At 46.4% G+C, this 26,535-nt stretch overlaps 1 protein-coding gene across 1 annotated transcript in view; it reads right to left on the reverse strand.

Moving 5' to 3' along the window:
• The window catches only part of Med27 (mediator complex subunit 27), a 183,424-nt gene extending 157,085 nt beyond the window's left edge, over positions 1-26,339 (reverse strand). Inside the window, exons 1-2 of the mRNA XM_027942550.3 lie at positions 26,107-26,339; positions 23,800-23,944 (exon numbers count right to left, since the gene is read on the reverse strand). Coding sequence (XP_027798351.2) covers positions 23,800-23,944; positions 26,107-26,309 — 348 coding nt within the window. The 5' untranslated portion in view covers positions 26,310-26,339. The remainder of the gene's footprint in view (positions 1-23,799; positions 23,945-26,106) is intronic.
• Positions 26,340-26,535: the final 196 nt, after the last annotated feature.

Genomic DNA, 26,535 nt, shown 5'->3' on the forward strand with positions numbered 1-26,535 from the left:
CCACCACTCATTTGCATTTCAGTATGCTCTCCTAAATGGGAAAGAAAGGGGAAGAATTATAGATAGCTGGTATGTGAATTTCTGAAAGGATTAACTCAAATGCCAAATGTACTATCTAAAATCTAACCAAGAAAGAGGCCTTGTCTCAGTCACGGGCTGAGACTCTCATCTCATCATCATAGCCACAGCCTTCCAAGCTCTATTCTGCCTCCAACTCCCACCTGAGCTGGGTATGAAGATTGTGGAACAGCAAAGCTAAGTGGAAAATGGCAAATACAGGTGTTATGGTTTAGATATTAAGAGTCCCCCAAAGGATCATGTGTGAGACAATGTAAGAAAATTCAGAGGCGAAATGACTGGGTTATGAGCCTTAATCTAATCAGTGTATAACTCCCCCATAGGGATTAACTGGGGGATAACTGTAAGTAGGTAGAGAGTGGCTGGAGGAGGTGGGTAATTAAGGGCATGCCTTTGGGGTTATTTTGTCCCTGATGAGAGCGCTCTCCCTCTTGTTCTCTGCTTCCTCGTGTTCTGTCCTGATCCACTTTCCTTCACCACACTCTTCCACCATGTTGTCCTGTTCTCACTCAGGCCCAGAGCAACAGAATCGGCCATCTATGACTGAGACCACTGAAACCATGAACCCCCAAATAAACTCCTCCTCTGGTTGCTCTTGTCAGGTCTTTTGGTCACAGCAATGAAAAACCTGAGTAAAACTGGTCAATGTGCCCCAGGTTTCTTTCTGGCCTCCAAATCTGTGCTAATACAGTGATCATTCGCTCCATATGGCTACTTAAACTTAACGAAGATTAAATGAAATTAAATGTTTCATTTCCTCAGTAATAGCAGTCACATTTCAAGTGCACCAAGGTTACACATGGCTGGCTAGTGGCTTCCATACTGGATTGTGAGGCTACAGAACACATCTATACTCACAGAAGGTTCTGCTGATAAATAAACATGTCACATGCCACACTAAATCCAGAGGAAACCCATTGCAGGAGACTAGGGTACCAAAGCAGGTTCCTTTTCTTGCCATTTTAACTATGATAAGAGCGCTTATGATCAATTGCACCAAAGATGAGTAATAAAACAAACTATGGTCCAGGGAAAAGGGCAACAGGATAAAATGACACGGCTACCATTCAAATTTCTGACTTATTTCACATAGTCCAAACATTAGCTTTTATGTGACAAGGGCAGGATGCAACATGACTCTTACAAGCAGAGGCGGGCACCCACAAGAAAGGGAACACCCAGGAACACAGCATGGGCAGGGCCCTGGGGGTCTGGACTCTGAGAGAGTGGCCTAAGGCAATTTTACTCTTTTATGTTTCCTTTTCAAGAGGTTGGTTATTTGTTTGCTTCAGGAGCAAACAAAGCATCTTGGAGAAGATCTGTCTAACCTGCAAATAGCCTCTATTCTGACGTTTAATAGTAAGATTAATTCCACTCAGTGGCTACCTGGTAGTTATGCAAGCTGCATATTTTGAAGTATTATTCAACAGCTTTCGGGATGAAGCCTAATAACTTCATAGAAGTCACATTTCAAAGGCAGAACTTAAATGCACATACACACACAAAAGCTCTCCACAGGAAAACCCAACCAAACCCAAGTACGGAGAGACAGCACCGCACTCCAGATTAGCCGCAATTACCTGTCCATTCCATTGTTCTCGAGTGTGCTCCTTACAGATTCCACAGCAGGGCTGCTCGGTAACTGAGGTGGCCTGACTACAGAGAAAAGCACGTAAGGACAAAGACAGCACCTGGGTGGAAGGTGCTGATTTCTTCAGGATGGGCACCAAGGCTCTGAATACAGCACCCCAGAGAGAAAGGGTCGGAGCACGGGGTGCCTTTCTCCTCAGAAACCTAGTTTCCCAAGCGCCCACTCATGGAGTGGGCAATTTACAACACCACCTCAGCCTCATAATCACCCCGAGGAAGACACTGCTACCAACCCCATTTTACATGAGATAACGAAGGCACAAAGACACCAAATAACACACCTGAAGTCACAAAGCTAGGAAATGGCAGAAGCAGGCCTTGGACCCACAGCCTATATGCAGACCCAGGTTCCTAATCCTGGGCCTTACTCCCCACCTTCCTGCTCGGCCTCCTCTTTCGTGTACCTTTCAATCTAGGCAAAACAGTCAAGTCTCATTAGCTAAATTCAGAGTTCACCAAAGTGTGCAAGATGCACCAGTAGTAACTACCAGGTCATTCCTGGGTGGTTCCCAGGGGAATTCTGGTTTCATTTTAGTGACTATACATTTGTTATAATATGTATTTAAAATATATATGTACACATCTGTAATTAATAGTGATAAAGCTTCCTTTTTAAAGGAAATATATTCAAAAACATTTATCTATTTTTAGAGATATTAAGTAATCAAAAAATAAAGACAGCATGGAAATATGGCAAAAAAGATCAAAATGGTAACATGGAATCAAACTTCTTAGATTGGAAACTTAAGAACCCTGTATTTTGGGGATTTTTGTTCTTATAGCCTTTGTTCAGGCTGGCTCTCCCACCTGAAATGTTCTCCCACCCTCTTCCTGCACCCTGGGTGTGCCCTTCAGGATCACCACACACCCTTCTGGGGCTGCCAGGATTCTCCTGCTAAGCTCAGCAGGGCCCTCTCTTTAGCTATCCCAGGGTCCCTACTACTTTCTGCCCTGTGCCATGTGGACCTGCATCGCTGCCTTCTCTCACTGTCCTGAAAGCACTGTGACCGCAGGGCCTTGTCCCATTCTAGGTCCCCCAAGGTCAAGCACACAGCTCTGCATACAGTGGGCCCTTGAGACATAATCCTAAATGACCATGTTGGGACTCCACTGAGCATTCTCATGAGGAGACAAGATCTGTCATTCCTCAGTTCTGCCAACAAATGACAAAAGGTATCAAACAGCTATTTATGCCCCAACTATTTCTCAAAACGAAGAACTAGAGCAGGAATTTCTTCAGCTCAATCTATACGGAGCTGGACATCCTTCTCTCTCCCATGTTCGTCGGGTTTTAGCGCAGTCTACAAGTCCGTTCTAAGTCCTCCACGTGTGCCCAGCCTCTTATGAGTACTTGATAAGCAAAATACAGTAATTAACCTTGGGACCGCTGAAAACCACATGTACAAACAGACTAAATTAATATTTACAAGATCAAACAGGACAGCAAAGACGATTAGATCAAGAAGGATTTAGATGTGGGTCAACTCATACTCCAAACCACAAATGAAATCTGCTATTAAGATGCCTCACACTCACTCTCGGCACTGATAAGTTGCTTCCAAGACAGAACATTAGGAAGGATAAAGCATGTGGGCTAACATCAATGTACAGAGTACTCCCCATCACCGGTCCACTCCCCAGAGCCCACACGGCAGCCAAGATCGGACATCCACAGATGACACAAACATCTCCACCCCAGCCCTGCGGGGCCAGTGACGACCCTGGCAATAGCAACTGCTTTCTGCACCCTCACAACGTTCCAGGCTGCTACGGCGAGGTACCAAGAGACTAAGTAACTCAGTCCAGAACACCAGGAACAAGTGGCAAAAACAGCTGGAACATGGCATCGGGCAAGGCCCAAGACTCCACACCTACACTTGTGATTTTACCCTCAGATAGAACTAACATAACTGCCACCACAATAATCAAGACATGTTGTCTACTTCGTGTCTTCATTTTGGTAACCTTGTTAAGTAGAGTAAGTGCTGGCACTATGCCTAGTCGCAGCAGTCATGACAGGGAAATGGAAGAGCAAAGCTCAAACCCGAAGGCTGATGCATGGTATGTACACAGCAACAATTTCCACCCCCACAATGAGATGACGTCAGCCAGGTGGAAACATCGCCAACTTCCGATCAGCTATGAGCTGTTCCAGAAGAGCAACTTTCGGACTTCCAAGGAGCAGGGAAAGTGCACATACCATAAGAAAGGACCACTGACCTTGCAGAAGCCGTGGACAGCTTAGCATGACCCCAATCTCTCTCTCTTTTTTCTTAATATTTTATTTTTTAGTTGTAGTTGAACACAATACCTTCATTTTATTGATTCATTTTTATGTGGTGTTGAGGATCAAACCCAGCACCTGGCACCTGCTAGGCGAGAGCTCTACCGCTGAGCCACAACCCCAGCCCCATGACCCCAATCTCTAAGGAGTGCCACCCCAACTCCACAGACAGTGACCAACACAGCTGGATCCAGATTATCTCCTGAGAAACAGAGCAATTGCACACCTAAGCTGAGGAGTATGGTGTCCACCTTGCTCCAAGTGCTCCTACCTACAAACAGAAGGGCCAGAGCCAACAGAGACGCACAATGAGGCAGGAACAAGGGACCATGGGGCCTGGAATGCCAAGACTCACAAAGAAGTTGTCCTTGGAAGCGTTTGCCCTTTTGTCCAAAAGCTCCTTTTTGGCTAACTCTAAGTGAATGTTTTCCTTATGTCTCAAAGAGCCTAGACTAAAGCAAGCCTGCATCACCTGGCGAGATCCTCAGCCTGCTTCATCCAACCGGGTGATTTTAAAGGGCTGGGCTTGTTTGGTCGCCTGGACCTTGGCAGAGACAGAGAACACTGTGGAAAGAGCCTAGTGCCGACCACCTCAGAGCTCTTTGGTTTCAGGCAAGGCATTTCCTTTCCCTGAGTCTTGATGTCCTCATCTGACAAGCCAAGAGGGACTACCATGCTCAAAGGACCTGTTCCATAAGGAGGCGGGGAGGGGGCGGTGTCACACATAGGGACAGCACTGATGAAGGTGTGAAAGCGCTCAGTGTACCTTTAAGAGGGATCCCAACTGGGCTGCAGGCACACCCAGTGTGGCATTCAAATATTCTCTTACATCTGTAGCCACCATCCTTCTGCCTAAAATAACCAGGGATAACTGAGGTAGGAGCTCACTAAACTTCAGTTTCTCTAAGATAAACATAAGCCAGTGAGAGAGCAGAATTCCATTTTCCTAGATACTAAATGAACTAGTGCCTGGAAAGTCTGTGCCTGTGACTGTCTAGCAGGTGGTCCCAAGCATCATTCATGCAAGTGAAAAGACTTCCTGAGCTGACCTTCCTTCAAGACTCTCGAGTTGTCAATGCCCTCCTTGATGATGAAGATGGTGGTGATGACGACAGAGACTTCACCATGTGGCCCAAAGTGACAGTAATAAGCACAGTACAATTTTCTGTCCTCAAGAGAAAAATACTGTCAAGTGACAGTACTATCTTTTTAAGCACTAAGAATTATATGAGATTTGGTCACCTATTTTAAAAGTAAAAACTTCAGATTGTGAAAACACGTTGAGTGTTATCATCTGAAAGTCAGAAAAAACATGACATAACAGGAACCGCCCATGTGTTCCAGTTTTCTCATACATAATATAAGGCTACTGGTCCCCCTCTTCCCACCTCACAGAGAGACAAGGTGCATTACTCCTTTTGCAGTAACTTGGAAGGTCAATGAAGGTCACTGAATGATGAAAATGTCCAAGCTTTCCAAATCCACATCTCTACAGTTTCAGTGAAACTCAAAAGCTAAGGATTTTACAGTTAGCCCCATTACCAATGTCATATTTCATTTATTTTAAAATGTTCTGAAATCCTGACACATCTTACAATCACAGTGTCTGAAAATTATCTCTGACAATGTTAGTTTGACAGTTTTGCAGTGGGACAAAGAAGAACGACGCACCTTCCAGTCAACGGCATCTTACACTCAATAGAGCAGAAACCACTTGGTGAGGGTGCCCGCCACACCATTCACACCACCTCCCCTGCCTCAAGGACTCATGCACCTCTCCAGCCCCATACTGAAAATCCCACTTGACTTGAAAGACAGAAGCAGCAGTGGCAGCCAGCTACAGAACCTCACTGCTGAGAGAAATGAAATTTAACTCACATGTGAAGATAAAAGGGGCCAGGTCTCCACCTGTGAAATGGGACATATGGGATCAGAATCCAAACCAGTGCTTTTCCTTTCTTAAAAGCTTTTAACTCAAATCAGAGTGTGCTGTTGGAGAGTCTGGTACCTCAGGGAGGCAAGAGGAAAAACATCATTCTTAGAAAGACTTCGGGGAAAAGCGATGGACAGGCATGGGGCTTGGTGAAAGGGAGACAAGCTACAAGTTTAAATAGTAATTTGTGCATAATTATCCTCGCAGGTTGATACAAGATAGTTAGATTAAATAAATTAATCAGAGTACAAATTGTGCTGGCAAGCTCCAGTGCCTCGCTTCTCTTAAGACCAACCTGCCAACAGCTCCAAGGCTGCAGCTCACAGCCACCAAATCAGAGCTGGCAGGCGATGGGGCCAAAGAGATGCAGTTACTCTCCGGAGTCAGAGGCAGCAAACTGAGGGGCGGGCGGAGGGAGGGCTCTGCTAAGCCATGACAAGGGAAACCTTAAACACAAGATCCATTACAGCCTGAACACCCACTGTCATCTGTACACCACGGCTGGAAATAAACCCTTAGGAAAGCCACCACTGACAGGCCTCGCCCAACACACAGCTCGAGAGCCTGGTCTGCAGAGAGGAGCTGCTGGGACGCAGGATCTGCCCTGCCCTGCCCAACCTCCCCTCTTGGTACTGGAGGAAGGGCAGCAGCAAGGCTGTCTCCGTGTCAGTGCTCACTAGAGCCAACACGCCCTGAGCACGAGCCCAGTTCTTCCCCAGCGTGAGCTCACTGTCATCCCCATTTGAAGATGGTGAAAAAAACAAAAAGAACAAATTAACAAGACTCAACTGCCATTCCTTATGAAAAGGACCCATGAGCATAAACAGGCCCCATGTGTAAAGATCAGCAGTAGAACAATAAGCAGGTCCCTGGCAGGAGGCACAGTGGCGGAAGCACAACCCTGTTACAGTGCGAACCTGTCTCACCGCACACAGACACAGCAGAAGCTGGGCCCAAGGGAGCCAATGCAAGTTAGCGGGAAAAGCTGCAGAACACACCCTTGATCCACACCCATGGGTGCAGCCAGGCTGTTGTCAGACCAACTCCTGAAGGCCTTCCTGCACAAGCACACAGGGTCAGGGACTGCACCAGCCCAGTAAATGACACATATCTGTGGAACCTTCCTAACGCACCACCTCTCCCAGCTACATACGCTCCAACCACACTATGTTGCTCAGCAGTAAAATTCAATTTTCAAAATGTTTCAAAATGCCTCCCTTTATCCTTTCAGAGCAAGGAGTCCCAAGTTCTGAGAGCTCTCCATAATAACACAGTCACCCTTCACCAACTGAAGGACTGATACAAGACCCGCTTACACAACCACTTCTGAAACACTAATAGGCATTATAGAAAAGGCAGAAGGGTGGGATCAAAGACACACAGAGGAAGCCTTGAAGGAGGCAAGCTGAACCTCAACTTTGGAAATAAGTTCTCTGTGGGAAAGTGAAATCGGAGCCCAGAAGACCAAGATGCCACACTTGCGGCACACACCTCCTGTGCTACCCAGGAGGGTCCATGCAGCCCAACACAGTTAGAACTGGAGACGATTCCATGGTATAAAATAATCATCCCTCTAGGTCTACTGCTTTCAGTTCTAAAATTTTTCTTTTCATCCTTATGCTAGTAGTAATTTGCAATGAAACTGATTTGGCGTATTTTGGACTTTATCATTTTGGCTTAAATATTTGAAAATAAACCTTTATAGAGTTTATCATGTTAATCACCGCAAAATGTGTTGTATTTTAAGAAGGGTATAAACATTTTATTAATCAAATTCTTTGTTTATAAACTTAGTGATGCTTCTCCCTTCACAGTAATGGTTCTCACTTATCAAAGTCACAAATCATGAAAGAACCTTGATGAATGCTGGGGTTACTCCCTGAAAAGGTATGCCCACAGACTCATGGGCCAACAAAGGCCCAACCACAGACACACAATTAGTACCCAATGCTTCAGTTACTTCTATGAGGTCTCTGCCAAGGGCTAGTTGAAGCCATAGGAATAGATAAGTTCTGGTGGGATCACCTAGATCAGAAATGCTTTCTTTTTTTTTTTTTTTTAATTTTTATTATTGTTTGTTCAAAACATTACATAGCTCTTGACATACCATATTTCATACATTTGATTCAAGTGGGTTATGAACTCCCATTTTTACCCCGTATACAGATTGCAGAATCACATCGGTTACACATCCACTGTTTTACATATTGCCATACTAGTGTCTGTTGTATTCTGCTGCCTTTCCTATCCTCTACTATCCCCCCTCCCCTCCCCTCCCATCTTCTCTCTCTACCCCATCTACTGTAATTCATTTCTCCCCCTTGTTTTTTTTTCCCTTTCCCCTCACTTCCTCTTATATGTAATTTTGTATAACAATGAGGGTCTCCTTCCATTTCCATGCAATTTCCCTTCTCTCTCCCTTTCCCTCCCACCTCTCGTCCCTGTTTAATGTTCATCTTCTTCTCATGCTCTTCCTCCCTGCTCTGTTCTTAGTTGTTCTCCTTATATCAAAGAAGACATTTGGCATTTGTTTTTTAGGGATTGGCTAGCTTCACTTAGCATAATCTGCTCTAATGCCATCCATTTCCCTGCAAATTCCATGATTTTGTCATTTTTTAGTGCAGAGTAATACTCCATTGTGTATAAATGCCACATTTTTTTTTATCCATTCATCTATTGAAGGGCATCTAGATTGGTTCCACAGTCTAGCTATTGTGAATTGTGCTGCTATGAACATTGATGTAGCAGTATCCCTGTAGTACGCTCTTTTAAGGTAATAGTCCGAGAAGGGGAATAGCTGGGTCAAATGGTGGTTCCATTCCCAGCTTTCCAAGAAATCTCCATACTGCTTTCCAAATTGGCCGCACCAATTTGCAGTCCCACCAGCAATGTACAAGTGTACCCTAAATGCTTTCTATGGCCCTAAAGACTTAGGGAGCTAAGGCATGCTTCAATAACTCAAATTTTTAGAAAAAAGAAACTAAAAGTATGATAGGATATAGATATGTTAAGAAATGACAATTTGGGGCTGGGGATGTGGCTCAAGAGGTAGCGCGCTCGCCTGGCATGCGTGCGGCCCGGGTTCGATCCTCAGCACCACATACCAACAAAGATGTTGTGTCCGCCGAGAACTAAAAAATAAATATTAAAAAAAAATTCTCTCTCTCTCTCTCTTTAAAAAAAGAAAAAAAGAAATGACAATTTATCTAGAGGTTCTCCTTTGCCAGCACCTCATATAACCTACCCACCTGAATACTTAAAATAAGAATATTGACAGTAATCCTTGTGATTTGTATCAATGTTCGAGAACCCAGACACTCTGCACAAAATTAAGGAAACGTTCTGAAATTCCACCCAAAAATACAGCCATTCTCAGACCATGTCCTCATCCTGGAGCTGTAACATACTCTCGGGAAGCAGCTGCACAGCGCCTGCCCTTGTGGAAGCAGCAGAGGAGAACAGAGCAGAAGGGGCTGAAGGCAGAGCTCTGTGACTCTTAACCATCTAAAGCCTGTGAATGGGGGTCACCTTAAATTTAGGAACCCCGGTTGCCTCCCCAATAAACTAAGGCCAAGCCCACCCCAGCCGTCAGAGCTCCCAGAGAGCCAAGGAGCATCCCAACAGCTAATGTGAGCCAGCCACTCTACCCTCAGACACGCAGCTCCTGACGTGCCTGATAACTGTAGGGTGGATACTGTCATCAGCCTCATTTCATAGATGGGGAGAAGGAGTAAGTTGCCCAAGGTCACGAGCCAGTAAGGGGAGGCCGAACTTGAACCCAGGCACCGGAGCATGACTTAACTTCACCAACTGAGCCTCACCTGGTTGAGGAGATGGTGGGTGTGTCCCTGCTTCAGAACTGTAAAGTGCTAAAATGAGTACAAGGCGCCTCTGAAACTTTCACAGTACCCTTTCTCTGCCCTTTTCCTATCTGCCTCAAAATAATCAAGATTAATTTGCCTTCTGTTCGTATCCCCAAACTAGTTTAAAAAGAAAAAAAAAACACCTTAATATGCATTATCCTTCAGTAAGCCAAATCATGAGCAGAATCATGAACCACAGTGAGACCTTCCTACAGTTGCGTGCAGGAAATGGCACAGAAGAACCACCTCCTCCCCAACCCTCAGCAGAGGGGACTTGGAATCCCAGCTCTGTCCCTGACCCCTCCTCCCAAACACAAATGGAATTGAAGTTATAACACTGTTTCTGAGGACTAATAAGCTACTTACTGAACTAAAAGTGTTTGGTTAGTTTGTTACACTGAGAACAGGCCCAGCTAGCATGGGCCCTCTCCTCAGGCCAGGCAATTTGGACTTCTGCTGCAATGGGAAATGGGGCAATGTGGGGAGGAGGCTGCAGCAGTGCTCAGAAGGAACACCTCACCCTAATTTGGGAGGAGTAAAAAAGACTCCTGAATGTGTGAGTAGAAGCAAATATGCAAAAATGAGGGAGTAAGTCAAGCAATATTCGGGAGAGGGTAAGGCCTATTTTGGCAGGATGTGGCACCGGGACCATGTGGCACCTCAAGGTGACAAGGTGCCAGAGTGGTGCTCTATGGGAGACAGCCCCAGAGAACCATGGTGTTTGCCTTCATCCTGAGCACAGGGAGTCAGAAACACATCTCAGCAGGAGGGCTATGTGATCAAACTTGCATCTGAAAGGTCACTCTGACACTGCAGGCAGAAGACTAGCAGTGGAAAGACAGGGAGGCCAGGGAGGAGGCTGCTGCCAATGTCCTGGTGAAGGGAGGCAGCTCAGTAATTTGGCAACAAATACCTGTTATTAACAGAGGCATGGAGTCAACCATGGGAGATGCAGTCATTGGGAAGCGCCCTCTAGACTACACCAGGGTGCAGGAAGTGTCCCGTTCCTCCAGGACCCAGGCAGCTCAGCCAGGCCCTTTCCACTCCGCAACTTCTAAGAATAATGCAACTCTGCGGAGACACCTCCACCATCCTTCCTCGAAAGCAATATGAGCACATCGCTGTGTGACTGCGGAGGACATTTCAGTGTCAGGAGGAAGTCTCAACAGGAAGGCAACATTCCCCCAAGACATCTTGCTGGAAATTACTACACTCCAGCTTTGCAAGATGAGGTCCCCAGCACAACATTTTGGCCGAGGATTCCAACAAACTGCCTGCAAGATAATGTGGTCACGCTGTCTGAGCTACTGTGAAAATGCATTCAAATCTCAATGTTTGAGTGCATCCAAGGAATGAAAATTAACACAGTCTCTGTTTGAGACTAGGAACAACAAAGGACAGGGAGTGGTGGCCTCCATAACCTACTGCTGTTTTGTTTTGTTGTTGCTGGGTTTTTAACATTTTAAAGACGCTTGTAGCTGGCATTTTTGCTATCCAAATCAAGCTTGAAGGTGATCCAGTTAGCAGGAAAGTCTCCACCAGCTCAGTGAAGTGTCTGGGGGACGGGGCACAGGAGAGGGGACTAGATAAAGACCCAAGGAGTACCTCCCGTGTGCCCGCCCCGTGCCAGGTGCACTCACTGCCAGAAACAGAAAGGTCCTCAACCCCATCTTGTAGGTGAAGAGGGTGAAACCTGGGGAGGAACCACAGCACACAGAGCCATGGCAGAGACTTCAGAAGGAAAATGCACTCCCTCCATCACCAAACGGAGCCCTTTGGTGGTCACTTAATCACTTCCTGCTCACTAGGTCCAGTCTACCTAGAAACTTGGATCATTGTGATTCCGATCACAAGCACCACATAGGAGGCACTATTTTTGATCAATGTGTTCAACTCAGGGAAACATATTGAATTATAAAATGTGGTTTTAAAAGGCAAGGTAGACAAATCTTGCTGACAGGACAACTGGATAAAGAGCAGGTGGGCAGCCAGGCAAAGGGAGGAAACACAAGGACCACAGCTGACCCCCGAGAGGCACAAGGTGGGTGCAGAAGGTAAACCTCACACAGGAGCGAGAAAGGCCTCGGGCTCCCAGATCTCAAGGATATTTAAGCAGATGCAGCTGGAAGCACAGCTGTCCTCATCTGCAGCTTAGCTTTCCACGGTCTCAGTGACCCGCAGTCAACAGCAGGCTGAAAATACTAAATAGAAAACTTCAGAAATGAACCATTTGCAAGTTTTAAGTTGAGTGTCATTCTGAGCAGCATGAGGATGTCAGCCATGTGATCAGACTGACGGGGGCACCACAGTGCCTGTGCTCCAGGAGCCCTTATTTTACTTAATAATGGACCGAAGCACAAAAGCAGTGATGCTGACAATTCAGATATGCCCAAGAGGGGCTGTGAGTGCAAGCTATAAGTAAAAAGGCAAAAGCTCTCAGCTTAATAAAGAAAGAAAAAAAAAAATCATATGCTGAAGTTGCTAAGGTCCACCATAAGAACAAATCTTCTATTCGTGAAATTATGAAGGAAAAAGAAATGTATGCCATTTTGCTGTCGGATCTCAAACTGCAAAAGTTACAACCTCAGTGCAGTACTGTTAAGATGAAAACGGGATTAAGTTATCAGGTCCAGTACTATCTGCAGTTTCAGGCCTCCAAAGAAGTCCTGAAGTGCATCCCCTGCAGGTGAGGGAAGACGACGTAAAGGGCCCGCCACTCGCTGCACACAAGATGAGGAACATTTTCTTATGACAGAAACAGACCAACTGGGTCAGGTCTTAGGTCAGTAGCAGCAAGGAAGTCAGCGCCCTCACGCTGATCAAGTGATCATCCACCCCCCCCCACACACACACAAATATCAGATGTATTCTTATGTATTGTCTTGAAATCAACAACAAACCAGCACAGTCTTGGGCTGGAACAGAGTTAAGGGCAAACTAGTGACAAGCCAAGGACAAATAAACCAGAACACCGTATATCGCTAGCAAGAAATCTGCATTTGTGTTCAGAGTGTGACAGAATTAAAATGCAGCAAGCTATAAAACAGGATGATATTTAAAATACTTGGACAGCCGAGGCACAACTGCCTTTATGTTCAGACACTTTTCTAGTTAAGCTGCATGTGCCAGTTATGTCACCCAGTCCTCTGTGAGTTACGTTTCTTTCTGAGAACAAGGAACAGTAAGCTGAGGCATTTAAGGCCACTGGTGAAGGAATGGGTGGGACCAGCAGGAGACCCAGGAATTACTAACACCAGGTGCTTTGGGCACTGGACTCCTCTGATCAAGTCAGAGAACTGAATGAAGCTAGGCCCACAAAGGTGGGAATTCATCTGCTCTGTCCACTGTGTCTACAACAGTGCACACAGTATGTGCTCAACAAATATATACTGAATGGATGGGTTGGGTATGTCCTAGCCAACAACACAGCACCCAAAACCAGTTTGGAAATGATTACAACTGAGCACCTGACAAAAACAGCAACCATTTTTTCACAATGGAATGCGCGTGCGCGTGTAACACACACACACACACACACACATTCAGGCTGCACACTCATCCCCCAAACTCTAACAATGTGAGAGGCACTGAGGACATGCTCAGTGGTGGCAACTGCTGACACTGGTCTATAATCAGAGAAGCCTACCGACTGAAAGTAACACATAGCACAATGCAGCTCTCTAATCCTAACACAGACAAATGGAGAAAAGAGTAGCTCACGAACCCAATGCAGGACTAAGCACCATTCCTGTTTAAAAGAAAGACAAAGGGGCTGGACACAGTGGCACATGCCTATAATCTTAGCAACTGAGGAGGATGAGGTAGGAGAAGTGCAAGACCCACCTTAGCAAGACCTATTACTTTCAAAAAATAATAAATAAGGGCTGTGGATATACCTAGAGCAGCCCTAGACCCAATCCCCATACCACAGAAAAGAAAGGAAGGCAGCTGGGCAGGCACGGTGGGGGGGGTGACACCTATCCTGACACAGCCATTCTTTGTTGCCCCTCCAATGCCAGAGACGGCAGTCAGGAACTCCTGGGCAGTTCCTTTCTCTCTGATGAGTTGGCCAGCAAAGATGCAAATTACCTGCTAAGATCCCAATTTGTGGTGTCCTGAGTTTAAAGCAGGCGAGGACACCTGTCTCTCCTGAGGCCGAGGGGCCTGAATCTACTTTGCTCATAAGGCAATTCCCCCGGGCCATGCCCAAGCCTGGGCTGGGTCCCACACACTTAGCTGTCATGCATCCCACCTGTCCCTGGAGATTCTGTTATGTCTTATGTATGGACCACTGCTCCTGCCTCCCTCACAGTGGGTCCCTCAAGGGGAAAGGGCAGTATCTAACAGGCCTCAACAGTAAAAGAAACCTCTTTTGTTCTGGACACCCACCTGGCATTCTCTTTTCAAGCTGCCAAGATACTGCTGGTCCCACTAAGAGGGAGAGCAGTGTGGCCACACACTAGTCACTCCCTCTAGAAAATGAGGTGTGATAACCTGACAGCTGAGGTTCCTGTGAGCTCTAACTCAGTCCAAGGACGAATGTGTCTGGAAATATGTGGGGTGGTGCTCAATCACTAAGTGCTACTACGCACTAGATTCCAGTCACCCAAAGCTGACTCCACAGTCCCAACCCTGGAGAAAAAGAGACCTCAGACAGCACACAGCACAGCATGGCCAGCACATCCACCCAGAGACTGGGGGGCAAAAACAGCTTCAGTCAGCTCTGAAGAACGCTTTATAGGGACTGGAGGAGGAAGCAGGAAAGAATGTGCTCATAAAGCTACAGGGCACACCAGGCAGAGGGTGGCAGGCAGCAGGGACAGGCAGCTGCTCAGGTTCCTCAGGCAGCAGGGCACCACGAACAAGAAGTCACTGACTTGCCAGAACGTACTAACTGAGCAAACTGTTCCTGGGGCCAAGTGAGGGTCCTGAGGAGTTCCATTCACTTTGTCAAGTCAACAAGGAAAAGCAAGCAGAACAGCCCAGCAAAAGATTTACCAAGCAAGAAACTGCAGCAAGCTGGGCCTCCAAAAACAAATAAGTGACTGCAGCAAAGCTGGCCGCACAGAGGGAAGGCAGAATGCAGCTTCCAGAAGCCAAGGGACAGCGCAGTGAGCAGGAGGCAAAACAGATGCCCTGGCTTGGCCTCCCTTGCACCAGCAGAAAGCCTGACCCCAGCCCAGGGCAGCCTAGAGAACAGGGACGGACTTGGCACCAGCCCATGCCTGTTTCCTCTCACTTCTCCTTACCTAACAAGCACACACAGTCTGCGAAAGGTCAAGGTGAAGCAATCTGAACAGACTCCGAAGGGAAAAACACAATCTAAAAAGGAGAGAGGAAGAGAGGCCAGGGCTTCAATTTAACTGGGTTCAAATACTGCTATACTGCACACACAGAACTAACTGACACAAATAATTACTATTCACTAAATGCCACTAGCGTCCTTTCTGGGACTAGAACGGTACTTTCCTAATCAGACGCTCTGAACCATCCTGTGAGATCAGTACTGTGCCCACTGGATGGTTCAACAGACTGAGGCCCTCAGGTATTTGATAACTTGGCCCGAGTCTCAGTCCTAACAGAATAAGGCTTCACCTTGTGAGGGAAACAGGCCAATAAACGAGTGGGTAAAAGCAACAACAGAGGCACATCTTAGAAGGCTTTGCTGAGGAGGTAGCAACTAGGCTGAGCCCTGAATAACTAAGAGAGAAAGGAGGGAGGACATGTGCAAAGTCCCTGGGACAAACAGATCATGGCCCCTTGGAGAACTGCAATTAATTTTTGGAACACAATTGGCAAAAGAAGCACAGGGAGAGTGGGAAGGAGGGAGCTGCACACTGAAATATCTGCAGACAATGACACCACATCTGGAAAGTGCCCTAAATTACTCCAGCCCCCACCCTACCACCCCACCCAACAAGGAGAGCAGGAGGGGGAGGGAGATAAGGAAACAAGATGGGCAAAATGCATTTGGCTGTTGAAGCAGGGGATGTGAGGGTCACTATCCAGCCCTTACTTTCGTGTGTATCTGAAATGGTCCATCATAGGAAGTTTTAGCTTTTCTGTTTCCTCAGGAAGAGGAGAGAAGGGTGGGAGGGAGAGAGGTAGCTAGTGAAGAGAGCCTGGGCTTCCCTGAGACTGCCAATGATCAACAGGTGATGCACACACTCACCTGGGCAGCTAATCGGGTACCTGCACAACTACCCGAAGAGGCAGGACTGCTGGCCCCATGCCACAGATGAGGTGGGTCATCTGGCCACAGCTTCCAGACCCAGCTTCCTGAGCACTGTTGCTAGAATGCCTCCCAAGAGATGGAAGGAGTCGCCAAAGAGCCACAAAATCAGACTTTGACTTTATAATGATCCCTCAAGAGCTGCGGGGAAGAAGGGCAGATGGGGAGCCTGGAGCATGGCCTCAAGCGAGGACCACCGAGGCTCCGCCTGGGCAGCAGCAGGCCGAACGAAGGAGGAGCTGAGAGGCTGTGAGGAGGGAAGAGCAGAGCTCAGTCAGTGGGTCTGAAGGTTGCGCGGTGGCCATGGATGACAGTGGAGTCTGGGCATGTGGCTGGACAGGGCCACCCACCACACGGAGTAGATAGGGGTGAGGGTATTTTAGTTCTGGGCTGCTTCTGTCCATAAGGCCCGTGAGCGTCTAAGGGCGAGTTTCCAGCAGGCAGTTTCATACAAAGGTTGGATCTCAGGAGAGATCTAGGCTGGTGACAGTTAGCTGTCATCTTGCATGGCTGCTAAGTGAAGCCACAGAAGCACTGATATCCCTGCAGCTCTAATCCTAGCCCAAACCACCAAGAAGAAAAGACAAGTGACAAGAGGCAGGACAAGAGACTCTTCCTGTACACAGTGGCATGCGTCCTTCCCACTAGCCTCGTGCAGCTAAGCATGAAGAAAAATGTCTTCCTCTCTACCTAACATTCCGGGAAAAGACGAGATAGTACCCTTTTGAGGCTCTAGTTGAAGTCTACAGAAGGTTCTGGACAAACCACACAAACCTCACCAGTCCAAAAAAAGCTAAACGGAAGAGAGCCAAAGAGGGTATCTAAAGAGCCCCCACAACAGAACAAGTCCTGCAGGGCTGTCAGCTGCTTCTGCAGCTGCGCAGGGTCAGGCCACTGAAGCTTAGGGAGAGCTCCGTTCTCCCTTCCAGAAAGACAAGGAGGGGGTTCCAACCTGATTCCAGCAACAATAAACTAACGATTCTCACAAGCCACCACTAATAAGTAAAACTTCAAAGCCTTGAAATGGAAACCATTTAAACTACCAGGGTGTCACTTGATCTTCATCAACATTCACACCCGGTGCATTACAAGAGGCCAGGGCTGCTGGAGAACCTTTGCCAGGTAATTTTCCACTGAAGTCTTTGAGGGCAGCTGCTCTGCTCTGCCACAATGAGATGCTCTGGAGAACAGATTTCAAAAATGTTCCTGGACAAGAAGGAATGGAAAGACTCCCTCCAGGTCCTGGGTGGCTTTCATTTTGTCCCCAGAGGAATCCATCGCTAACAGATGGACTTTCCCAAGTCAGAGCTAAAAGGGCCTTGAGAGGTCATCCAGTCCAACCTTTCAGTCCACCAACGAGGATGTAGAACCTGGAGGAGTAAGGCGACTGGCATGAAGTCACCCAGCTGGGCCAGGGACGGCCAAGACTAAACATCAGTCTCCGGAATACTCTGCCCAGTGTCCCAGAACACACACGACCTGACAGAAGTGCTGCCATTGGGATCAAACTGCATGTTCACCCGCAAGCACTGCTCTAGGCACCACGAATGTGCTAGGCTCCCTCACCCCAAACCACCCACAGGAAGAAGTGCCATGGCCCACCTGCAACAGCTGGAGAGGCTAAGCACAGGCAGGTGGCATCCTTCACCCCATCACAAAGCTCAAGAGCTGACTCCACCGCCCTGCTGGTAAAAGGCACCCAAGTGACACCATGGACATGATCCAAACTGGGTTTTATGCTCAAACCATTTCCTAAAGAAACAAACAAACAAACAAAAACCTAAAAATCCTACAGGGTCCACAGCACTTTTTCCCACCAGGTAAAGGACTACTGGACCCATCAGAATTCCAATCCCTGGGAAGAAGGTCTTATCCTCCTCAGTTCGAAGGGATGATCTGCCTGAAGTGGATGTGCCCTTCTCCCCTCCTCTGCAGTCTTCTTATCCCACCTTGCAGTTCTCCTAGGGCCCTCCCCCATCTTTACTGCCCTCAATTCCCAACTCCCCACCAAAACTCCCAGTCACTCCCAGCCAGGCTTCCCTCGCCTCCAGCCAGTCTTTCTGCGGAAAGGACCACATCCTTCTGCAGACTGGCTGCAGAATGCACACCTAAGCCGTTACCTGTCTCAATCTTACAGGGTCTAGAAGTCCAGGAGACGTGTTTCATTTCATTGTTTCTTCTATTTGTTTGTTTTACTCTGTTATTTTCATAATGGCTCCCGGGGTGTCAGGGTTTGAGGGTGGGAGGAAAGAGGAAGGTTTGGGGTTCAAGGCTTACCAGAGCAGCCCATACTGCAGTCAAACCACGACACTATAGCAAGTCCACTCTGAGTGGGAGCTATCAAGAAGGATTTAGGAGAAAGAGCACCTGTAACAATGGTACCTGAAGCTGGGTGTGGTGGTGCACAACTGAAATCCCAGCAGCTCAGGAGGCTGGTGCAGGAGCATCATAAGTTCAAGGTCAGCCCCAGCAATTTAGTGAGGCCCTAAGCACATTGGGAAGACCCTGTCTCAAAATAAAAAGTCTGGGGATATACCTCAGTGATAGAATATCCCAGGTTCAGTTCCTACTACTCCCCAAAAAAGAAAGAATGGTACCTGAACAAAGATAATCCAGAACACTGACTGGTCCTAAAGTCTTGATGACTAAGCTTTGAAAGCATCTAAGTGACTTTCTTTTCTATTACATCCTGAATGGATCAGTGTTCCCTAAACATGGATCAGCTATGCAGAGAGAACAAGTTAGAGATGGGCCTGGTGGCCAGGAAAACAACAGGAACACAAGTGAGTTCTCAGTACTCACAAAGTGAAACAACCCCAAGAGCAATGGCGTCAACTCTGCCCTTTCTAGACAGTGTTTTCATTGTTGTCAATGCGACAGCTGCCACAGAACACCTGGTATCAGGTGTAGTTGCTCAAATCAGCCTGACTTAGTCAACTCCAAGAGACTTCTACCAAGTCCCATCCCCTCCTAAGCACTGGCTGTTGACTCGGCTCACTTTGCAGGGCACAACAGTGACAAACAACATGGATGAAACTGCCAACCTCAGCCCTCAAAGAGCTTAGCATCACCATCAACCTAGCCCTATCCTTCCAAATTACCATCCTGGAAGCCAGCCCTGGTCATCATCACACCAACTCAGAGTTTTTTCTCATCTATCAACAGCATTAGACTTCCCAGTAATGGCTGAAAATGGAAATGCCCTTACCGTACTTCATCAAAAATACAAGCACACAAGCCACCAAAGGGGCTATAAATTAAAAATTCAACACAAAAATCTTTTATTTATTCTTTCATTCATTCAGTTAATTTTAATTTCATGCTTACTGTGTACAGTAGTCTTACTAGATGCCAGCAACTCCAAACAAGGAACAAGAGGGGGGCCACGGTACCTCTCTTCTTCTCTAGCTTACCCTTAAAAGAGGACAAGGTCCCTACAGGAAAAGCTCAGTGCTGCACTGTAGAACACTTCCAACCCTGTCCACTCCAGGATGCAAAAACAGGAAGAGCACCTTTAAACATGGAGAAACAAACACCACAGTAACATATAGCTCCGGAGTAACTAGATGCTGATAACAGTTCAGGAGGATAGAATGAAGCAAATATCTTCAGAGTTTCAAGCAACTATATCTGAAAAAGAAAGGTTCTCTTTAATTTAAAAAAAAAAAAAAAAGCATAGTAAAAATAAAAGGGATAGCAACAGTATCTTGCACTGGGCCCATGCTAACCCCAGCAGAAAGTGATGCTCTGGGGGACTTTGTTGCTCCCAGCATCACTAGGGAAATGCAAAGACCTAGTCTGATTTTCCAGGCAAATGCGGTTGGCTCCCTATCTGTGGTCTGCCCATTGAAGACTTGGGAAACTGCTAATGGAAAATACTGCATCAGTACTAAAAATGTTCAAATTTTTTTCCATCATCACCTAAACAATATAGCATAGCAACTACTTACATAGTCCATACATTGTATTAAGCTTTATAAGTCATCTAGAGAGGATTTAAAGCCTATGGAAGGAGCCAGATACAATGGTGCATCAACCCATAATCACAGCTACTGGGGAGGCTGAGGTGGGAGGACCACTTGAACTCAAGTTCAAGGCCAGTCTGGGCAACACTGCATATGGAAGGATATGCATATGTTATATGCAAATATAACCATTTCATATAAGGGACTTGAGCAACCGAGGATTTTGGCATCCTGGAGATTGGGGGACTCCTGCAAGCAATCTTTCCACAGACACCAAGGGACAACTTTATATGATTAGCCTATTGCCACGAATAAATAAAGTCAAGGCTGAAATTAAAGCCTGGTGACAGGACACTGGGAACAAGAGAAAGGGACCTTCATGGTAAATCTGGCCTAACCCTGAGCAAGTTGGAACATAATAAGCAACAAAGGCTGCACCAACTATTTTACAGCAAGAGTAGTGTTGATGCCAATTATTTTTTGCCCTAGTCAAGAGAGCTTGTTATCCTTCCACAGAACAATTATCTATAGGTGCATAATAGTTAAAAGCTAAATTCTTTCTCCAGTTCAGCACAGGAAAAGTGCTGCTCAAAGCTATTTGACATCATTTACTAAATTAGATTAATTTTTAAATGTGTTATTCTAACAATTATACCAACTCCATGTAATTATTATTCCAACTGACTTTACAAAAATTACAAAAATCCCCTAAAGAAAATAATTAGTCATTAGGCATGCATCAGACTTTTCTATGGCCAACAGCACATAAAACAGAAAGTTCACCACATAACGGGCAGTGTCAAAGCCTTCCCCACACTTCCTTCAATTCTTAGCCAATAGCGCAGAAAGCTGACATTGGCAAGTTACCCCAAACTTCACTTAATATATTAATGCACTTACTGGTTTCAAATCTTTGAGGGTAAAATGATGAATGGTGAAAGCTTGAGCAATTAAAAAGCTCTTTTCATTTGCAAGAGAAGATAAACACACATAATTAATTGTTTGCCTCTTTATGTCGCCAGCTGGAAATTGGAATGCTAGCTTATTTCTCCAGGCTATTTCTTGAGTTTATCTATACAGAATCCTTGTCCTGTTCTTCCTCTTCTTTCTGGGTCTTATGGATTCTTATAATCCACCTTAATTCCTTCCCAGTGTAAGGTAAGGCATAAACAACAGTCACATAGGAAATTACCTACTGTAACACAAATAACAAACAGGCTTTCCCTGCAGCCCTCCTATAAGTAACTGGCAATGACCAGAGTTGCAAGGATTCTGAGCCAACACACAGTATCAGCAGGAAAGAAGCAATGGTTGATCAGTGATGTCTGTCCTGGAAAGAGTAATAGCCTGAGGACCTAGGTAACATGCATTTGTTGTCATCTCCATTCTTTGTTAAAGCACTGAAAATTAGGAAAAAACACACAGACTGAATGAATAAAATGTAAGGTGAACTCTTTCTTGGATGCAACCAAAAGGGGAAAAATTGTTTTCTATAGTTGAAAACCTTAAACCAAATAAGACTAACCATCAAGTTTGGGGGGGGGGGGGGGGGGGCGGGGAAATGACAGCAAACTAAGTTAGGAAACCCAAATTTTAGTCCAGCTGGGGAGCTGGGAAGAGGCAGTTCACCGGGCCTCCATTTTCTGGGCCCTCCCCAAAAGGCTCAATCTTCTGACTATACTCCTCTGCTTGTGGCACTAGGAAACTGGTGAAAGAATACAGTTTACTTTGTAGGAGCATCACCTCACCAGACTGGAGACGTGCCTAAAATTCCACATGTGCTCACATTGGTATAGGATTCATCACCTGTATTTTTAACCTGTAGCATCTAAGGCAAGAGGTTCCATATACATAATATTTTTTCTTTTCCACCTTGGGGCAAGGGTGAGGATCACAGACTTCTATTTTAATAGCTGAGCAATTAAAATTAGTGAATAAAAATAATTAAACAACCTTCACTCAAATGTTCAGTGTCATCATGTCAACATAATACCAGTTGCTTCCCATGTAGGTCCCCGTAACTCATACTTCTGATATCAGCCTACATCTTCCCATCACTGAAAAGTCCTCGTCACTCTAAACATCTTTCAAGAACTTTACCCCTGTGACACATCAAAGTGACTTCCTTATCCCAACACCAAAAATCAAGACATTTTATAAGGAATCCAACCAGAAATAAATCCACACCATGAACCTACTGACCAGATTGCACCAATCACCAGGAAAACTCATGCAGATGACCAAGAGCACACCTGGGAGAAGCAGAAAGCTCTCCCAGAACAGTCTGAGGGCAGGGCTATTGGCTAGAACAGTGCCATGTCCCAACAACTACACAGACATCTATAATTTTTTTGTCTGCATGATCCCCTCTGCTATGGTTTGGTTATATTCAAACGTGCCCCCCAAAGGGTCAAGTGTTTCAAACTTAGTCCTCAGTGCGGCAATGATGGTGTGGAACCTTTAAGACGTGGGAGCCTAGTGGGAGGTCCTCAGGCCAACTGAGGACATGCCCTCAGAAGAGACTATGGAGCCCAGCCTCTCTGTGTCTTTCTGTCTGATGAGGTGATCTATTTCTCTCATGTGTGTTCCCACTGTTATGATGCCATTCACCCTGAGAATCTCACCAGAGTCAGGCCAAAGCCAGCACCTTGCCCTTGAGCTCCTAAACTGAAAGCTAAACACAATTCTTTTCTTTATAAAGTTGGCCTGCTTCTGGTATTTCACTATAAAAAAGAAAAATGAATTAATCGACTGTCTTTTTGGTAACTTCCCAACTCCAATCCCAAGGAGTATCACTTCCTGTCCTCCAGGAGATCCAAGCTGAGAAGCCCATCAGGGTTCAACGCATGTCTCTGAGGACACCTACCAAGCAGGGCAAGGATCCTTTCTCAAGACCTGATGTAGGCTCTGGGAGATCTTCAGGTTTAAGGGTTGCTCAAACCTAAAACGCCAGGCCATCTTTTCCAGCACCTGAAGAATATCACACCAACAGTAGAGAAGGCCTTCAGGAAGAAAGAGTGTGCAGATTCCTGCCACACCACCTGCACACCCTGCTCCTCATGAGCTCAGCCTAATACCACAAACTCCCTGAACATTTTGGTTCCCTTACCCAATAAAGCCTTCTCCAAACCTCAGGTTTTTTGCAGAGTTTGTTTTTTTGTTTTGTTTTCTAGCTCCCTATCAACAGGAAAACAAACACATGCAATAACACATAGCAGACAAAAGGAACTCATCCGTCAACAAACTGTTTCCCAGCTTATGAGCCTAACTGCTCCTGTTATTTTTAGACTACAGTTCAGTTTTCCCTTTACAGTTATTTAAAACAATTAGCAAATAATCTAACAAACAGCATGCTAGAGATGTTGTTCCATCCATGACCAGACAATGATACACAGGAACAAAAACAATGTGAGGGGCTAAACATTTAGACCCCAGTCCTTACCCTTCTGGGTGTCATAAACTCCTCTTAAGAATCTGGTGAACACTACAATACCTTCCTCAGGCAAGAATGCACACACCCCAACATTCACTCATAGAATACCAAAAGCTTATGAAAGCTGCAGCCTACACTCAAGCTGATTAAATGTAATCAATCACCTGGGCATCACTATTAGTCCTCAGATTTAAAAGGACTACAAAATAGCTTACAGGAAAATTCTAAAATTTCCAACTCTATAACACTATGTTAATCAAAATTTTAAAAAAAATAAAAACTTATCCTCACTCTCTGCGTTTATGAAAGACAAGAACGATTGGCTTTTGCTCTATTAACTCCATTTATGATGTCTCCTTACCTTGTTGGACCATTTATATGCTTGCAGGAGTTGACTATAGAGGGGAGTTTTGTCCTGCACGGGATCCAGACTTAACAGCCCACTGTTATGAAGAGGATGGTTCTCAGATGGCTTGCCTACCAAGTTGCTCAGACGTTCCAATTCACTGAAAAATAAATAAATAAAGCAAATAAACCTGAGTTCACTTAACTCCAGAGAAGCTGACCACACTGGCTAAAGGCTGCTCTCCAAAGTATCCATCAGAGGGCCTGGCAGTGGCACATCTATTGTCCCAGAGACTGGGGAAGCTGAGGCAGGAGGATCACAAGTTCCAGGCCAGTCTCAGCAACTTGAAGAGGCCCTAAGCAATTCAGCGAGACCCTCTCTCTAAATAAAAGAAGAGCTCAGAAGTAGCTCAGTGGTTAAGCACCCCGGTACCAAAACAAAACAAAAAATTAGGGACAACCAAGAAAACCCCATTATGGGATTTTATCTTAATTTTAAAAAGGGCTCCCTGGTGCTGTTGCAAAGGAGAAAAAAGGTTAAGGGCACAAAAATCAGCAAGACTGCTGAAATGAGGATTTAACGACTCGAATTAAGTCTCCGCGGTAGGAGGAGACTTTCTGGAATTTTGCAATGTGGTACAACATTGCCTCTCACTAAGGGTTTTAAGACCCACGTGCAGATCCCTGCATTTGGCAGAACAGCAAGTACCTGAATAAATGATGATTATTTATCATTCACATAGGAATAGATTTGTACATGATGCTTCACAGATGGTAACACTTAGCAAAACAAAGAAGAGATAAAATAAACAAATGAGATGGGAAGACACCACAAAGGGGGCCATGTCAAACAAACACACTTCAGTCTAGCAGGAAAACTCTGGAGAAGCTCGAGAAAATGAGCCAACAGCAAAAGCAAAAGCACATTACAGGAGCATGTTCTTAGAGGCCAGTCCCCAACTGCCAACAAAAGACTTAGCACACAGCTTCTCACACTACATTCTTTCCAGAATCTTCAGCTTCCTTCTCCTTGACACTACTGTACAAAGATTTAAGAAAGCAAAAGGGTAATGTTAACATTTTTAAAGTTTCTAAAATGGTGAAGGGTTATAATACCTTGACAATTGCAAAGGAAAGCAAATCAGAGAAAATGGAAATGGAAGCAAAGAACCACCAACCAGGAAATTCCCTCAAGTAGGGAAAGTATTAACTGGCGCTGGGTACCACACCTAAGAACAAGAAGTGGATGTGGCAGCTGAGGAGGGGGATATGATTTATGGCAACTACTGAGAATGGGGTAAAGGTATCCTTCATTTGGCCACCTTCTATCCCAACTCTTTTCGCTCTGTTACTAAGGAGACCAAATTGAAAAAAAAAAAATCTGGGCTGAGGATTATTTCAATGGTAAAATACCTGCCCAGCATGCTTGAGGTCCTTAGTTTGATCCCTAGCACCATCAAAACAAATAAAAAATAATCCAGCCAAGAATCTTCCTGGGAAGCACTAACTCCCTTAAAAAAGGAAAGGTAAGTCTGGGACCTAGGGACCTAAGCATCAAGTACCTACCATGTGCCTGGCATTTTACAAACATCTACTCATTTAATTCTTATGAATTAAGACTCGAAGCAGAAGTTGACTTTAAGAAAGACGGGCATTTACGATCCCTAGCCCTAAAGGACCACAAATTAAGAGTTGCTGGGGGCAGGGGTTCGCTTAAGTGAACAGGCTGGCTAACAATTACAGATCAGGTCGCTACTGAAGAAGATCTGCTGAACAGGACCAATCAAGGAGCAGTGACAGTGCTGGGCAGATGGTTGAGAAGGAGCAGAGGAAGAAAGAACGACAGATCAGGGCCTGTTTTGTCATGTTGGGAGTGAGGTGAGGTACAACTGATGAGTTCGGGGGCGAGCAACTGGGTCAATCAGTTCCAATGCACTCACCTGGGTCTGAGCAGTGCTGGTCAGGTCCTGTGCGGACTCTCAGCACAGTCTGACCAGACACCACCGGGAGCAGAGGGCCTACAGGTGGGAAACCTGCTAAGCTCGGAGGAGAGGTGGAAGTTCTGCGAAGAGCACGCCGCCTCTTCAGGAACGGACCACCACAGCCGAGATGAGGGAGGCGGGAAACAGCCAGGACTAGGGAGCCCGGAGAATGGAGACCGGGAGGCGGGGCCCGGGGTGAGGGGGTCCCCGAGGGGCTGGCAGAGACCGGAGAGGACGGCGCAAACGGAAGGGGAACAGCCCTGACCCGTAGGACTCGCGAGGGGTGGGCGCTGCCTGGGGATGGGGCGGGTGCCCGAGCCGGCCCCTCGGCCGGTACCTACTTGAGGTCCCGGTTGACCGAGTGCAAGTTGTCCTGGAAGTGCGCGATAAAGGCCTTCTCCCGGCCCTCCAGCGTCTCCTTGTTCCGCATGCCATCTTTCAGGCAGTCGAACACCCTGCTCACACTGGAACGCAGCGCCTGGATGGCACTGATGGCCTGGGCGAAGGCCTCCAGGTTCACCCCGACGCTCAACACGTCCGCCATGCCTCCGCCCCCGCGGGCCCTCCCGGTCGGCTGCGCGCGCCGCGCGCGCTGATGACGTCGCCGGGCCGCCGGGAAGTGAAGTGCTCGAGGGCCCCGCCCACTCCGCTGGGGCGTGGCCGGGAGAGCTGCCAGGGCTCAGGGCTGGCGGGCTGCACTTGCTCATTGGTGAGCCGCGGGGTGAGCTCGTGCGTTTCCCCAAGCTTGTGCTTTGGGTAGTCACGTAGAA

This window comes from Marmota flaviventris, chromosome 13 (assembly GCF_047511675.1).
Source record: "Marmota flaviventris isolate mMarFla1 chromosome 13, mMarFla1.hap1, whole genome shotgun sequence".
Lineage (NCBI taxonomy): Eukaryota > Metazoa > Chordata > Mammalia > Rodentia > Sciuridae > Marmota > Marmota flaviventris.